This window comes from Elaeis guineensis, chromosome 2 (assembly GCF_000442705.2).
Source record: "Elaeis guineensis isolate ETL-2024a chromosome 2, EG11, whole genome shotgun sequence".
Taxonomy (NCBI): Eukaryota; Viridiplantae; Streptophyta; class Magnoliopsida; order Arecales; family Arecaceae; genus Elaeis; species Elaeis guineensis.
In genome coordinates, this window is record NC_025994.2 from 38,076,455 (window position 1) to 38,092,825 (window position 16,371).

A 16,371-nucleotide genomic window follows, 5' to 3' on the forward strand; every position below is an offset into this window, starting at 1 on the left:
GTCTCTTCGGTGAAGAGTCCTTCTCACATATGAACTCTTATCCAAATAATATATTATTTGGTGATGGCCTTTTTATTTGAATAAAGGTTTATGTGGCAAAATTTCACACTAATCTGATGTGTGAAGAGATGTAAAAAGCCTCTCGTTCTGGACATGCGCGCGTGAGAAGATAGAAATCGACATATCACTCCCTGAAGAGTCTTTCTGTTTAAGGACTCTCAGATAAGTGATACGAAGACTTGATATACCTTTCCAAATGAGATGTGTCTTCTTTATTAGCACCCCATCTAGTGCTATAAATAGGGGATGGCAGATAGGGTGATCATTCAATTCATACATCCCCTATCCACTCCCCTCTCTTACAACTCTAGGTTTTAGGACAAGGCTTGTTCTTTTAAGACAAGCCTAATCTTAATAGCTCTAAGGGTTAAAAGGTCTAAAAAAAGGTGGTCAAGTCCAGTGGATAGTTCAGAAAGGTTCAGACTCAGGTCTGAAGGAAGATCTGATTGATTGGTGGCTGGTTGAGTTTTAAGGGCTAGAACTTTTGAAGAAAAGTGAAGAAGGAGTGCTGTCTTTGGTTCAATTTTTGTGTGGATCACCATTAGAGGGCAGATACTTAGATGCCTTATGAAAATTGGATTAGCATTATAGGTATTCTTCTAATCCAAATTTATTTTATTGTACTTTGATTGATATAGTCAAGAGTTTCTGGGCATTAGGATTTTCGGTGTATTGGGTATTTTTAATGAAAATTTTAAACACCTAATCCTTCCGCTGCGCCACCGAAACCCAACACTTTAAACTATGTAGGTGAGACCATCGACTGTGTCAAGAGGAAGCCACCTGAGAAGCTAGCTCCAAATATTGTTGCTGCTCTGCTATCTACTGGAACCATTGCATGGCACCAGTCAAAGTCTGGATCTGATGAACCAGGACATCAAGCAATAGTGGATACATCGCGATAGGGGCTACATTGCGACGGACCCTCGAGCGGTGCTGCTCTGGCTACGATGGATAAATTATTGATAAGAGGTGGTGGAGTTGCATGCTCCCATCTGCACCATATTCTTTTTTCTCTAAAAATGGGGTCAAGGTCTTCCTCTAGCATCAATTTTGTTCCTGTAAGTCTCCGATTCAATGGTGACATGGCTAAAGTTGGACGTCGTCTGGAGATCAAAACGTTGGAAAGAACTTGTAAGAAAAGTCCATACTTAGCAGAAGTTTTTTGGTGGAGGATCCTCGAATGTCTAAGTTAGTCGAAGCTTAAAAACAGTAGAGAAAAGAGAGTGGGAGTGGGAGAGAGAGCAATGAGTGTGAGAAAAATTCAGTGCAGGGGTAAAATGGTAATTTTAAATTTTTTTCAAAATTATGATTTTACAGTGGAAAAATATTAATTAATCTAATTAATTAACATGAATTTATTCTACACTAGGATCTAAATATGATATATAGCATGCATTCATTTAAATTTGAAATTCAAATTCGAACAGTAAACACTTTACTGTAATGTGTTCAGAACATAATACCTTTGTGCGGATAGTAGATCGCTGTAATCTGATCACCGTCAAGAGAATCTGATCATTGTGACGCAGCCATACAGCATGTCTGATCTCTGTGGATCGTCCACATGAAGCTCCCGATCTGATCGACTCCTCACGAGTGCTAGCTTGTTGTAGAGTCTTTTTGACGGTGGATGCTAATTGAACTCCTTCGATCGATGTCTGTCGATTTTTCGGATGCTCCGGATCGTCAACGGATATACTTGAGAGGATGTTGAAGATCTTCCTGAGATTTTGTGGGCTCACGACACTCGTAGCTCACTTTTTCACTTTCCGAACCCCAGGTTAAAACTCTAGGGAATTCACGGGAAACCTTGCACCCACTTTTTTTTTTCTTTCTTTTTCTCTTGGAAGGATATGGACTTCCTTCTCACGCACAAGACTTCTCACGTCCCAAAATTTTTCTCCAAAAACTTCTTCTTGCACGCCCCACTCTTCTCCTCCTTTTATAACAGCGTCAAATGTCTTATCCAAAAGAAAGGATAAAGATGAGTAATTGCACATTTGAATTCAAATCAAATTTTGAATTCAAATGGACACCAACTCATCTCTTATCCATTAAAGGCATGAGGCATGGCTTAAATTATGCATGGAGTGATTTCATGAGAAATTTTTTCTCATGTAATAAATAGGGCGTAAAAAAAGGGATAAGGTGCAAAGATTGATTGCCCATTCAAATTCGAACTTTATTTTGAATTTGAATGGCCAACCAATCATCCTTATCCATCCATTTGGCACATTAAAGTGGGGCGTGGAGAGGGCTTGATGTGAGAAAAAAATTCTTGAGAAGTTTCTTCTCATGAATCCAAATGGGTGCAATGGAAGTGAGGTGGCGCATGGAGATTGGATCAATGTGGTTTAATTATTTAAACCAACCTAATTGAACCAAATAAGTTAGGTCCTATTAAACTAATTTAAATCCAACTTAATTAGGCTTAATTAGGCTCAATAAAATCTTAATCAAATCAGGAATTGACTAAGTCCAACCCCTGATCATATCAGGGACCAAACCATCTCGATGATTAGGTCAACTCTTAACCTAATTTGGTCAAACCCAACTGAATCCAATTCAATTGGACTTGATCCAAAAAATAATTACTCAATCAAATTGAGTTAATTAACGATCAAATCATTAATTAAACCTCTCATAAATACTGAGTCCAAATCCGATGGGCAATCAGGCATCAGAATTCATCGATATGTAAACCTGATCAAAAAATCCCAATCAGTGGGACTCTTGACCCCGGTACCCATAATGTGTGGAACTCATGATCAGAGAATCCTGATTCTCGATCACTGAGTCTCAAACATGTAGGATTCTACATCAGCCATCAGATCAGATAAGAATCTCTAATGTGTGTGACCCCGCAGGTTCGAACCTAAGCCGGTAGCACAGGAATCAATTCCTGTACTAATCGAAGTGACCATCTAGTAATGGTATCCGACGATCGGATAGGTCGAATGGTCGCAATCGCAACACTCAGAACCTACGTGAATATGATTACTGTATAATTCATCCTTTTGACCTCTGTGTTTAGGACGACTCAGGGTTAAACTGTCAACCCTGATCAGATCATCCGAATCGTGCTCAACTCAAACAGTCCTGTGACTCCTCACAAGGACTATCCTGGTCAAGGTTTTGCTAAATTAAAACACAACTGTACACAGCTCCTAAACTGGAGTGGTCAATCCTATCTTGACACACGCACCGATAAGTCAAGTACTTGACTACACCCAGCAGCCTTCCGTCACTGAATTAAAAATTCAGATAGTCCAGTGCCTAAGTGCAGTGAGTTGCTTGCAAGTCACCGTGGTGATCTCAGGTCGGAGAGATATTTATACCCATATTTCATCGGAACAAATCTTGACAGTAGAAATAGCTCCGGAGTCGATCATGTTCAGTGCAGATGTACCCTTACATCTCACCTGTATGCCATACCAGTGTCTCTACACTCATTGGTTAAGAGGACAACCAATCTATATGGCACACAACGACCTATGCTTGATAAACGTTGTCGTCCTTGGTAACAACGTATCATTTGATCGCGAACAGATTTAAGGACTAAACGACAAATCCTCCTTTGTCGACTTTAAATAGTCCTAAGGACTTCACCACAACATAGGAGTTCATTAGAAGATGAAACATTTTGTGATGAAAAATATCAAAATAATTTTTATTAATTCATAATTCATGTACAAATACAAAAATGAGCACAACCGTCAACAGGCTGACGATTGGCTTTGGGATACTATTTCCAACAATGAGGTGCTATCCTTTTCTCCAAATGAGCTTATCTAAGGGTCTTCTTGGTCCTTTTTTATATAAAGGTGGAGCTATAGGGCGTTTAGCTGAAATCTTTAGGCTGTTATGCTTGATCCTTTAGGCTATTAGGCCACATTCTAATAGGTCGTTAGGATAGAAGATCTTCCTAGTATTATGCGAATTAGAGTTGTTAGATGGTTATAGATTTTGCCCATGTAGACTGAGGAGTTGTTAGTCTGTGGTCGATGTAGAGCCGAGGCCTCGTGCTAATGTCCGTGTCTAGGACTCAGGCATTATCTCCTATCAATTGTGAGGGCTTCATTCTAGGTTCTTAGCATGATTTGGCTACAGGGTCAGTACATGTCCGATCATGTGGTTGGAAATATTTTGACCATGGGGTCGATCAATGTTCGAGCTGGAGGTCGGATAGAGGCCAGTGATGAAGGGTTGGTCTACTCTGGCTACTCGTCACTCTTCGATGTCTGAAATAGTTTCGTCAAGTCATCCGTGAATGTCTGATTGCATCACAGAGGGAAGTTAGTTGTCACCCACAGTGGATTACCTTCACAACTACACACACAATATATGTATATATTATTTGTCAACATATTTTTATGTTTTCTATTTTATATATATATATATATATATATATATATATATATATATATATATCTTATTTGTCAATATATTTTTATGTTTTCTATTTTTTATTTTATATATAAATTATTAAAAATATAATTTATCATTTGATTACTTTTTGATAATAATGATGGCAAAAATAATTATTCAATAGTTTAAAAAGTGAAGATTTTTTGCTAATAATATTTGAAAAAATAAAAAATAAAAAGCGTTTGTTCAAAGTGCAAGCAATGACAGCCCACCATCCCGACTCTCCCACCAACCCCCGCTTCACCCACTCCTATTCTACCTGCCGCTGCCTAACACTTCATTTCTTTCCACGCTCATATACCCTCGAATTTAAAATTCAAATAATACTAATAAAAAATAACTAATTAGATTAGTGGTGGCACGAAGCTACCGAAAATTGGTTATAATTTCTCAGTACGCGAATTCAAAAGCATCATCAGATCTGCTGCATCGTGCCCTCACCCACCTTCTCCGTGTCTATAAATAATCCCACTTCCTCCCTTCTCCCTCGCGCCCTCTTCGCCTCCTTCCACTCTCGCTACGCACCCCTCTGTCCTCCTCATCCGGACCGCTTCCTTCGCCGCCAAAGGGTATGCTCTTCCAACCCCATCCTGCGAACCATATATCCCTCTTCCGTCTGCTTTCTTTCTCGTTTCTTCTCCCCTCTCATCGTGATCTTGTTTTCCTACTACTTCGAAATCTAATCAACTTCTTAGTGCTACTGAGGTACTCATTTGGATTCTGTTCTATAATTGTTTTGGTGCAATTGGGTCTTAGTTGTCCTGGGTCTGGTTTGATAGTGTTGATTGGTTTCAGACCAGAGGTACAGATCAGATCTTATATCGTTTTTTCTTTTGAGGTCTATATCTTACTTTTAGATTGGATTAGTTGAAAATTCTGGGGCTTACTTTGATTCCTGATAGGTAGTACGGATCAGATCTGGTAGCTTCACAGCACATAAATCGAAAGTCGGTTCCAGCTATAGATCTGTCCTTGCGGTTTGCTGGTCCCATCGTTGGATTTGTTTAGATCTAGACTTTTCGTTCCTTTGATCTTGTAGATCGCTTTTGTTCCTTCGTCAGTTGAATAAAACTTTGTTTTTCAAGTATCTTTACATTTTTTATCACGAAAATGTTTTCTAGATAGTTGGATATGGTCATCATTTTTTTTTTTACGAATTCTATTTGATTCATGCTCTACTCTCTTGAGTTATTTTCCTAATGTTTGCAGTTCTTTTATTTGTTTATTTTGGTTTGATATGCCTCAAGTGACTTATGCTGGTTGGTCTTATGCATTCTTTAAGGCCAATAAAAATTTTCCACTCTTTACTATATTTTAAGTAGAAAAAATGATCTATTAAGGCCTTGTTTGGTATTATCGTACGTGGTAGTGCTTTTATCTGTAGAGCTTTTACTATGAAACTCTAACATTATTTGGGAATCAAACTAAGAAAGTATTTTTAGTATCATGAAATATTTATAAAGGACATTGCATAGTGCTTTTAATTATCTAACTATTTGACTTTTTGTACTTCAAAAACTCTTAATTTAAATTATTTTTTTGATATTTTAATCTAAATAACATAGTAAATAATAATTTTATATTTACTATAATAGAAAGCAATATTCTTATTATTTTATTAAGGTATAACAATAATATCATTATAATTTATTAATATGATATAATTTTAGCATAGCGTTGTAATAATGTTATATTATAGTATTATTGTATCTTGCCATTATTTTAATATAATTTTATAATAATATTATTATTTTATAATAATAAAATAATATAGTATTATTTTGTTATATCATTGTTGTATTTCTTTAAAAATGATTCTTATAAAGTATTGTTAATTTATAAATTTTTTATATTTCAATCAAATAATATAATGAATAATGTAATGAATTTTCTAAGCGATTAATAAAGAATATCATTTTAGCAAACTGGGTAATTCTTGATTCTAATAGCAATATAAATGTTTGACTTTGTTCACTTAGATACAAAATATCAATAAAATTGTTCATATATCCATAATCATGATAGCAATATAAATATTCATTAACATTTCTCAATATCCATGTTTCAAGCATAATATCCTACATAAGCAAGTCAACGACTCATAAGAAGATCTGGAATATGATCCAAAACATCCGTCTCATGGTTATTCAATGTTTGACATTGTTCTGTACTCCTTTCTTCCTATGATTTATCAATCTCTAAACAATCAGAAGGGTGTAGACTCTCCTAATCGTATTAAAAGTTAAACTAAAAATCTTGAATTGCATGATTATGGTATAAAATATAGTAACTTAAATGATCATCAATAAAAGTATGTTAAGTTAATTTTTAAAAAAAATTATTGCTGGGACTCATGTTCAGGTTCTTTGAATGAGTTTTTGTCCAAAAAATAGCTTATTGACACATCTAAAGTTGAGCTTTTATCCAAAAGCTCCAAATTGGAGCTTTTCTCTAGTAGATTATTTTCAGTGTTTTGGAAGAGCTAGAATGTTGTTTCAAGAATTTTACCAAATACCTTGAAATCATCCAAACAGTTTTTGGTCTTTCAAGAAGCGCTTTGTGGCCCTCCAAAAGCAATGCCAAATGGGGCCTAAGTGGTGTCCTGCCAATCTTTTCTTCTCCCACTGACATACTAACTTTTTGTCATTAACAAGCTGTATTCCTGTAGCGAAAACAAGTATCTGCTTCCACTCCTGTCAAAATTTTCTGAAGGAAACTAATCATGTACATAATTCTCAAATGTTTTGATTTATATGGTTTTTCGCAAATAAATGTGATGGAGCATTAGGTATAATTATATGGGTCTTTAGGTGATTAAAAGATTCCTGAAGTTAAAGATTTAAATGGGGAAGGAATGCCGCTATGCACTGTTAAATCTTCACACTATATAAGATGATGTGCTGTTTAACACTATTGGAGGAATTTAAATATGCTTTTCATGAGGTAATACAATGTTTTGTTCTATCTGCATGATCAGAAAGATGGCATCGCACATTGTTGGGTATCCTCGCATGGGACCGAAGAGAGAGCTCAAGTTTGCCCTGGAATCATTCTGGGATGGGAAGAGCAGTGCTGAGGATTTGCAGAAGGTTGCCACAGATCTCAGGTGTTCCATTTGGAAGCAAATGGCTGATGCTGGGATCAAATACATTCCTAGCAACACTTTTTCTTTCTACGATCAAGTGCTCGATACCACGGCTATGCTTGGTGCAGTTCCTGACAGGTATAGGTGGAATGGTGTAGAGATTGGGTTTGACACTTACTTCTCTATGGCCAGAGGAAATGCCTCTGTACCTGCTATGGAGATGACCAAGTGGTTTGACACTAACTAGTAAGATATCTGTCCCATCTTGAATCCTGAAGTTCCAAATTCGGTGTTATTATTGTTTCATGTAAGTTTGCTTGTTTGTTTGTTTGTTGACATGTTTTCCTTGTTCTCCCTTGATCTAGCCATTTTATTGTACCTGAATTGGGTCCAAACACAAAGTTCTCCTATGCTTCTCACAAGGCAGTTTCTGAGTACAAGGAAGCAAAGGCGGTATGGACCTATATCAGTATATTTGCTTAATTCTATGCTGATTACTTGTGTATTCATCAGTCTGTTTGTTTGAAACTTTGTCTCTTTGTTTTGGCACTAAATTAGTTTTGCCTTGTCTCGTTGTGTATTTGTTCATCACTGTGTTACATTCTAAGTATTATCTGTTAGTTGTCTTGGTGTAGGGTGTCTTGATGTTTAACATAGTGCTTCTGTAGGGAACAAATGCTTTCAATGTTTAATCAAGGTTACTTTGAGGAGATTTGTAGCCATTTACTTCAACTAATTCACTTAGATAATCTGTCACTTTGAAACAATGTATAAAGACGCACAAATAGAAGTAGGGCCGTGATGTGATGAATTTTGATCTCCATGGGTTGCCTGGCCTACCAAGTCCAGTTAACCATGCTTTTATTGTAACCAAGCTAATCTGAACTTTTATGAACCATACTTTCGTTGTGTTTGATCAGATGCCTAAGAATGATATTTCTAACTTGATTACTGATGTATAAAGCATTAAATTATCTCATGCAAAATATTCTAGGTATTAGGTGTAAAGTTTTACATTATTAGGCATGGTACATTTTGTTCTATGATACAATATAGATTTGGCTTCATGATGTTTTCTTGTTTGTTTTTGTGGTGCTGTCCTGCTGAATGACCTACTTATCAAATCTTCACTGTTCATTGTTTAATTTTTCTTTGCTGGTGCAGCTTGGGATTGACACAGTGCCAGTGCTTATTGGACCTGTCACATACTTGTTGCTGTCGAAACCTGCTAAAGGTGTAGAGAAGTCATTTTCTCTTCTCTCACTTCTGGGAAATATTCTTCCCATTTACAAGTACGGATCCAAATAAGCTTTCAGGCCATTTCTGTCTTCTTTCATCCTCTGGTTTTCAGTACTTACCTCTAGTTGCATACAGGGAAGTTATTGCTGAGTTGAAGGTAGCTGGTGCATCATGGATTCAGTTTGACGAGCCCACTCTCGTGATGGATCTAGATTCTCACCAATTGCAAGCATTTGCTGATGCCTACTCTGAACTGGAATCATCATTCTCTGGTTTGAATGTGCTAGTTGAGACCTATTTTGCTGATGTTCCTGCAGAGGCATACAAGTTAGTTGATTCTTACTTGGTTACCTGTTCCTTATGTTGTTTTCTTTTTTTTTTTTTTGGGGGGGGGGAGGGGGTTAATTGTTTATTAATATTTTCGATTATTTCAGGACGATCACTGCCTTGAAAGGCATTTCGGGTTTTGGATTTGATCTTGTGCGTGGAACCAACACACTTGACTTAATCAGAAGTTCTGGCTTCCCTGCTGGAAAATTTCTTTTTGCTGGAGTTGTGGATGGGAGGAACATTTGGGCCAATGATCTTGCTGCCTCTCTCAGCACTCTTCAGGTTCTTGAGGCTGTTGTAGGCAAAGGTATGAATACTGAGATGCATTTTCCCCTCGTTTTTTAGCTAGAAATTGAGGCATTTTGGAAATGGTTGTTGTTTGTTCACAGACAAGCTTGTGGTCTCTACTTCCTGCTCGCTTTTGCATACTGCTGTTGATCTTGTAAATGAGACAAAATTGGATACTGAAATTAAATCATGGTTGGGTTTTGCTGCACAAAAAGTGGTTGAAGTGAATGCACTGGCCAAGGCATTGGCTGGGCAGAAGGATGAGGTACAGCCTCTCATAATCATCACATCATGCCTGTTGCAAGTCTTATCCTCCCTGCAAATATAAGTTTTGGTTTTATCCTGAGAACAAGTTGTACAAGCATTCTTTTCAATAACATTGCAATGCACATACCTGGCTTTTAAACTAGATATTTAGAGATGTCAATTTGGCATGTTGGGCAGTTTAAGTTCCATGTTATAGCCTCTCACTATTTGTTTCACTATGTACAGGCTTTCTTCTTAGCAAATGCTGCTGCTCAGGCTTCAAGGAAGTCATCTCCTAGGGTGACAAATGAAGAAGTTCAGAAGGCTGTAAGCACCTACAATTTGGTAGCTTATTTTTAATCATCAGAGAAAGGGGCTTATTTACCAATTTGACATTGGCATTGCTCTCAGGCTGCTGCTTTGAAGGGCTCTGACCATCGCCGAGCCACAAATGTTAGTGCTAGATTAGATGCACAGCAGAAGAAGCTGAACCTACCAATCCTTCCTACCACAACCATTGGTTCATTCCCTCAGACCATGGATCTCAGAAGAGTTCGACGTGAATGCAAGGCAAATAAGTGGGTGTTCTCTAATAATGTATCATTGCTTCATTTGATATTTACTTCTTTACTTTGTCAGTAAATTCCATTTATTTTTTGCTTTATTTTGTTGTAGAATCTCTGAAGAGGAGTATGTCAAAGCCATCAAAGCGGAAATTAACAAAGTTGTCAAGCTTCAAGAAGAACTTGACATTGATGTCCTGGTCCATGGAGAGCCTGAGGTGAGCATTTTTGCCTGTACCACATGATCATGATAAGACACACTTCATTTTTAATCTTTTATAATCTGGAAAGCGCCCATCAGCATGTGAGAAAAGTGAGGTGTCAAAAATGTGAAGTTGCATTTCAGTATCTTCATATATTTTTTCATAACTGTTGTCGTGTAGTTTCTGAAAGAACTCATTTCATCAATGCTAAGGATGATGGTAATGTTTCCACAGAGAAATGATATGGTTGAGTACTTCGGGGAGCAGCTATCAGGCTTTGCATTCACAGTGAATGGCTGGGTACAATCTTATGGGTCACGATGTGTTAAGCCACCCATCATCTATGGTGATGTGAGCCGTCCCAAGCCCATGACTGTTTTCTGGTCGACAATGGCCCAGAGCATGACAGCCCGGCCGATGAAGGGAATGCTGACAGGTCCTGTCACAATCCTTAACTGGTCCTTTGTCAGGAATGACCAGCCCAGGTGAGCTGAGCTGCTTAGATGTTTCTCAGAGTTCTTAGTGCTGTAATATTTTCTTGTAGCCTGTTATTATTTGAGTACAACTTGATACATGCTTTGCTACAGATATGAGACCTGCTATCAGATTGCTCTTGCTATCAAGAAAGAAGTTGAAGATTTGGAAGCTGCTGGTATTCAGGTAGGTCTTCCATTCTTGTCTAAATAATTTATTATGTACACTTATTCATTTCCATACAACTCCTAAACTGTTGCTTTGCTGTTGCATGTAGGTTATTCAAATTGATGAAGCAGCTCTCCGGGAAGGCTTGCCTCTACGCAAGTCTGAGCAGGCTTTCTATCTGGATTGGGCTGTCCACTCATTCAGGATCACCAACTGTGGTGTCAAGGACACTACTCAGGTTCTTTCTCATCCTCAAATTCTTCTAATGTTCTTTGATAACCTAGAGATTTAGTTCTAATTCTGTAATCATTGGTCAAAATCTGTAACTAGTTTATTTATTATTAAATAGCCTGATGCCTAAACTGCTCTTACAGATTCATACTCACATGTGCTACTCTAACTTCAACGACATTATCCACTCAATCATTGACATGGATGCTGATGTGATCACCATTGAGAACTCTCGTTCAGATGAGAAACTCCTGTCTGTGTTCCGCGAGGGAGTGAAATATGGTGCTGGCATTGGTCCAGGGGTGTATGACATCCACTCTCCAAGAATCCCATCCACGGAGGAGATTGCTGACCGCATCAACAAGATGCTTGCAGTGCTCGAGACCAACATTCTGTGGGTTAATCCTGACTGTGGGCTCAAGACCCGTAAGTATGCTGAGGTCAAGCCTGCACTCACCAATATGGTTGCTGCTGCTAAGGTCCTTCGCACCCAGCTGGCCAGTGCCAAGTAACTCTTGCACCGCCCATGTAATTTCAAATGATTTGCAGTTAAAGAAGAGGATTCTCGGCTCATCCCTAATAATATTGGTCTGCATTATGCCAGGCATGTGGCTAGAACATTATTAGGTTTCTTTGATATGGGCATTTTTATCCGTTTCTTTTCTCCCTTCAAGATTTTTGGGGCAGTTTCTGCCAGTGTACCTTGATTTGTTTGAAAGCCAAAAAGGAAAAAAAAGAGAGAAAATGCTATTAGTTGGCTTTTGATTAGTTCCCCTTGGTTTTTATGCTCAAAAATAATGATCCCTACAAGCAATAGTTAACACTTATGAAGTTTTTTTAAATGTAATATTGTCTGATGACAGTTGAAATTGGGATGCCAAAGAGAACCGATTTTTAGATAGGTCTTTGATTCATCTGTCATTGTGAACTACTTGTGGAATGGAATGCAGGCTTCTATATGCTTTCAGATCTTCGGACATAGGAGAGAACAATTACTATAAAAATGTCAAGTAGGATACTGTCGAATAAGCTGGTTCACATGCCTTGTTGCCCTCCAATTTCATGCGCTCTTTTTACCCACTGGAGATCAATATAAACAGTCTATGATTTAGTTATATGGAATGTGTTTGAAGACCGGTTTGTGTAACTGGCTGTAGGCTGTATAATTCCTGGTCCGTCCATCCATCTGCTAAACCAAAACTTTGGACATCGGATAACGACAAATTTATGATGCCATTTTACTGAATGTAAAATCAGCTAAACTGAATCAATAAAACATATCTTTTTTAGTTAAATGCACCTCTCTTCGCTCTTTTACTCTTAAACTCAACAGGGGGGAAAAAAAACAGTAATCTTCACCCCCTAAACCGTACGTAGAAGACGTGGATTGCATCCATCAAAGAAGAGGAACATATCGGAGATTATATTTAGGGAACTTCAGAAGAGTGTAGTAGAACCTATTTTTTCATTGTCATTATAACTAGCTGGTTGGTGGTTAACGATTTTCTTCGTGGCCTTTAGGAATCTTATAGCTTTTAGATTAGGCTTCTTCTTTCCTTTCCTTCTTTCATTCCTTTATCTTCTTTTAGATCTCTTTTCCACCATTGCCAATGGGTAGTAGTAGAGAAGATAAGGAGATCGTTAGAAAAGATGAACCCCCTCAGGATAGTCGATCGGATGATCCAGTTGATGATTCTCCTTCAGATCCGGACATGGAAGCTTGTTCTTTGTCTGAATCTAATGTTGTTCGGTTTCGAGAGCAATATGGCATCTTGGAATAATTTCAGTTCTTTACGCCTGGTCCAGATGGTCGGATGTGTTCTCCTCCTTCAGATTAGATGGCAATTTATGGAGAGGATCTTTGAGTCGATTTTCGTTTTTCGATTCTGAGTTTGTCTGGAATCTCTTTGATTATTATGGGATTTGTCCTGCTCAGTTAGCTCCGAACTCCATTCAGCTTATTGTCAGTTTTGCTTTATTGTGCCACATGATTCCGATCAATCCTCGGCCTTCACTCTTTCGTGCTTTTTTCATCCTTCGTCCACATCCAAAGGTCAAAGGTTGGTGGTTTTTCAACCTAAAGAAAGGTCTATCATTTATCTCCAATCTTTTTTTTTCCATCCACGGATGGTGTTAGATGAGTGTCCTATAAGCCAATTATTAGCTGATATATTTTGTATTTTCAGGACTTATCTTTGTACTTATAATACTTTTATTATTAATAAAGAATATTTTTTATTTTCAATCATATTTATGTGTCCATGATTTGTCTTAGAAATTAACAAAGATGATTTTTGTATATTCTCAAGGTGTTGAGTATTTGAGACATACATTAATTAGTAGTTAGTTTCTAAATATTTTCGATCAAAGGATCATCACGGAGGGCAATGATCAATCTATTTAAGATCGGTGCACTGTTCACCTCTCTTATAGATGATGAGTCTCGGATCTGCAGTGTAAGGATACTGGGATAAAAGTGCGTGTGGTTGTTAGAGAACAATTTGTACTGAGTGTGACCAACACGAGAAACCACTTGGATGTCTACTCACTCATCAGTGGTTATTTCGATGCTGTAGTGATGTGAGTGGTCCTTTAATCTGTGGTATCATCGGCTATTGCCAGCAAGACTACTGAGTTTGACTGCATATTCCCTTGGTCCCTAGCCATTTGGATTCTTGCTGTATATGTTGGCTACAGTAGGTTCAGATTCACTGTTAGGAGTAAGATGCGCCTAGAAGGAATCTATCAACTTTGATAGAAAAGGAGAAGTCCTATGCGATTTGTGAGACTAAGTTCACAAAGTCTTTGGCCAAAGCAAGTGTGAATACTGAAAAAGAGTTTTCACGGGATTTATAAGTGAAATCGAGTCGAGCCAATCTAGCATATGACTAATGATAGGATCTGACGAGTTCTTCATGACCTCCATCAAGTCGGGACTCATGATAGAAGGACTGAATCATACGATAATTACACCTAGAGGTTGACACTTTCATTCTACTGGATTGCCACTATATATTGCTAGATATCACTGGTGGATTATAGGACTCATCGAGTATCATCTTGATGATCGATGATCTTCAAAGGACAGAGTTGGAATTATTCCAATCTATTGAAAGGAGTTTCGATGATATTGTTATGAAGATCACAATATATCTCACTACCAGATAGAATGAAACCTAAGAGGTCACACATTAAGAGATTTAATCTTGAATTAACCAATTAGACATGTGAAGTTCTAATTGAATTAAGATTTAGTGAAATTCTATTGGGTTTAAGAGAACCATGCTAGCACATGGTTAAATCTAATTCTTTTCTAGACTTAGATTCCTTATTAGATAAGAATTGGATCAAGTCCATAGCTTTGAACCTAATCTAAATCCATTTTGATTTGGATTTAGCTGGGCATCTATTTGTGGATCCAAAAGGATTGAATCAAGTCAATGAGTTGGCAAACTAATCTCCTTATTTTCTTTCTTGTTATTTTCTAATGCGGCGTGAAATTATTGGAAAGAAGAAAGGAGGTGCAAGCCTCCCCTTTTGGAAAGTCCAAGGGGCACAATCCCTTAGAGTTGGCATGAGAATAATGAAGGAGGGGCCCGCCCCCTCTTTTGTCTTGGCATGGAAGGAGAGAGAGAGAGGGGCTACGCCCCCTTTCTTGTGTGCCAAATGTTAGAAAGTGGTGGTTTCGTACGTGTAGTTTAAAAATTTTACAAACTAATTATATACAGTGAAAATAAATTAAATTAATTTTTTTTTAATTTAACAACATGCACCAGATGAGATCTGAAAATCATGCTTAGAATCTTGACACGAACACGTTACCATAATCTGAAATCTAAACAGAAAATAAATTATCAATAAAAAAAAATCAAAGATTTGATCTCCATACCTTTGGATTCTGTGGATGTCCAGGGTTTTGATTGTAGCCGCGCGCATGCACCCAGTCTCTGCTGGTATCTATATGGAGATGCTTGATCGGAGCACCGAGACCATCGGTGTGCTAGTACCTTACAGGTCTCGCTCTTCAGTCTTGGATCTGGTTCACTTCTTCTAGATCTCGAAGAAGATGAAAACTGCACGAACTTTTTCACGTAGATCTGATGGGATCTAAACCAGACTACCAAGAAGAAGAAGAATCTTTCTTCTTCTCTTCCTCACTCTCTTTTTTCTCCTTTAGATCTGATGTCCTCAGATTTTTGGGCATGGGGTGTGGGAAGAAGGAAGAAGAAGCGTTAAGGTGAGATAGATCACATGGCAAGGAAGAGATCCTTCCTTCTTATTCATGCATGCACTCCAAAATCCCTTTCATATTTTTGTCACATAAAACCTTGAAATTCTCATGCTCTTTTAAGATAAGAATCCATTCAAATCAAATTTAAAAGAAAACTTACCAAATAAAAGGATTTAGGGTGGTGAGAACAAGTGGTGGCAAGGAAGAAAACATCTCATGCTTTCATCCCACGTGCCCTCCCTTTTTCTTATGTTTTTGTCGCACAAAGTCAATTCCCACACCCTATTTTAATCAGATTAGAATCTCTTCTAGATAAGGCATCTATTCAAATCAAATTTAGATAAATATCTTGATGTGAGAAAGTCCTAGAAAGATGGGGTGCCAACTATTGGCGCTCCTCCACCATTTACATGTGCAAGAACTAAAGGGGGCGCGTCTCCACATGTGCCCTCTTTCTTTCTGCATGAGATCTAAAGAGAGAGGCCCAGTAAGAGTGGGCTTCTTGAGTTAGATTTAATCTGATTCAAATTGGATCTAAATCGAGTTCAAATCGAGCTCAAATTGAATCAAATTCGAAAGGTTATCAAATCTGATCCAATCAAGTTATAATCCAAATCTGATTTGGATAATTGAACCTAATTAATATTAAATTAAATCAAATTTAATTAAATTAAATTTTATTTAAATTAATTAATATTTGATCCATAATTTTATCAACCTCAATTAAATCACAACACTTACAATTAAGTCCCTGTGCTAACAATTAGCAGCTACCAAAACTGTAATACTTATAACTTAGCAATTTCTAAAATTTAAACTATC

The 16,371-nt window shown here is 37.5% G+C and overlaps 1 protein-coding gene across 1 annotated transcript; it reads left to right on the forward strand.

Moving 5' to 3' along the window:
* The first annotated feature begins 4,902 nt into the window (after positions 1-4,902).
* On the forward strand, positions 4,903-12,086 carry LOC105035031 (5-methyltetrahydropteroyltriglutamate--homocysteine methyltransferase 1). The gene is made up of 14 exons (XM_010910419.4): positions 4,903-5,060; positions 7,469-7,822; positions 7,942-8,029; positions 8,741-8,868; positions 8,951-9,142; positions 9,250-9,452; positions 9,535-9,698; positions 9,926-10,006; positions 10,091-10,257; positions 10,355-10,460; positions 10,680-10,930; positions 11,033-11,105; positions 11,197-11,325; positions 11,462-12,086. Exons 2-14 carry the CDS (start codon positions 7,473-7,475, stop codon positions 11,828-11,830), a joined length of 2,301 nt encoding a protein of 766 aa, XP_010908721.1. The 5' UTR covers positions 4,903-5,060; positions 7,469-7,472; the 3' UTR covers positions 11,831-12,086.
* The last annotated feature ends 4,285 nt before the right edge of the window (positions 12,087-16,371 follow it).

Coding starts and splice junctions, on each gene's coding strand:
- LOC105035031 (XM_010910419.4), top strand. CDS start 7,473: ATGGCATCGCACATTGTTGGGTATCCTCGCATGGGACCGAAGAGAGAG. Junction 8,869..8,950: donor AATATTCTTCCCATTTACAA/GTACGGATCCAA, acceptor AGTTGCATACAG/GGAAGTTATTGCTGAGTTGA. Junction 9,699..9,925: donor TGGCTGGGCAGAAGGATGAG/GTACAGCCTCTC, acceptor CACTATGTACAG/GCTTTCTTCTTAGCAAATGC.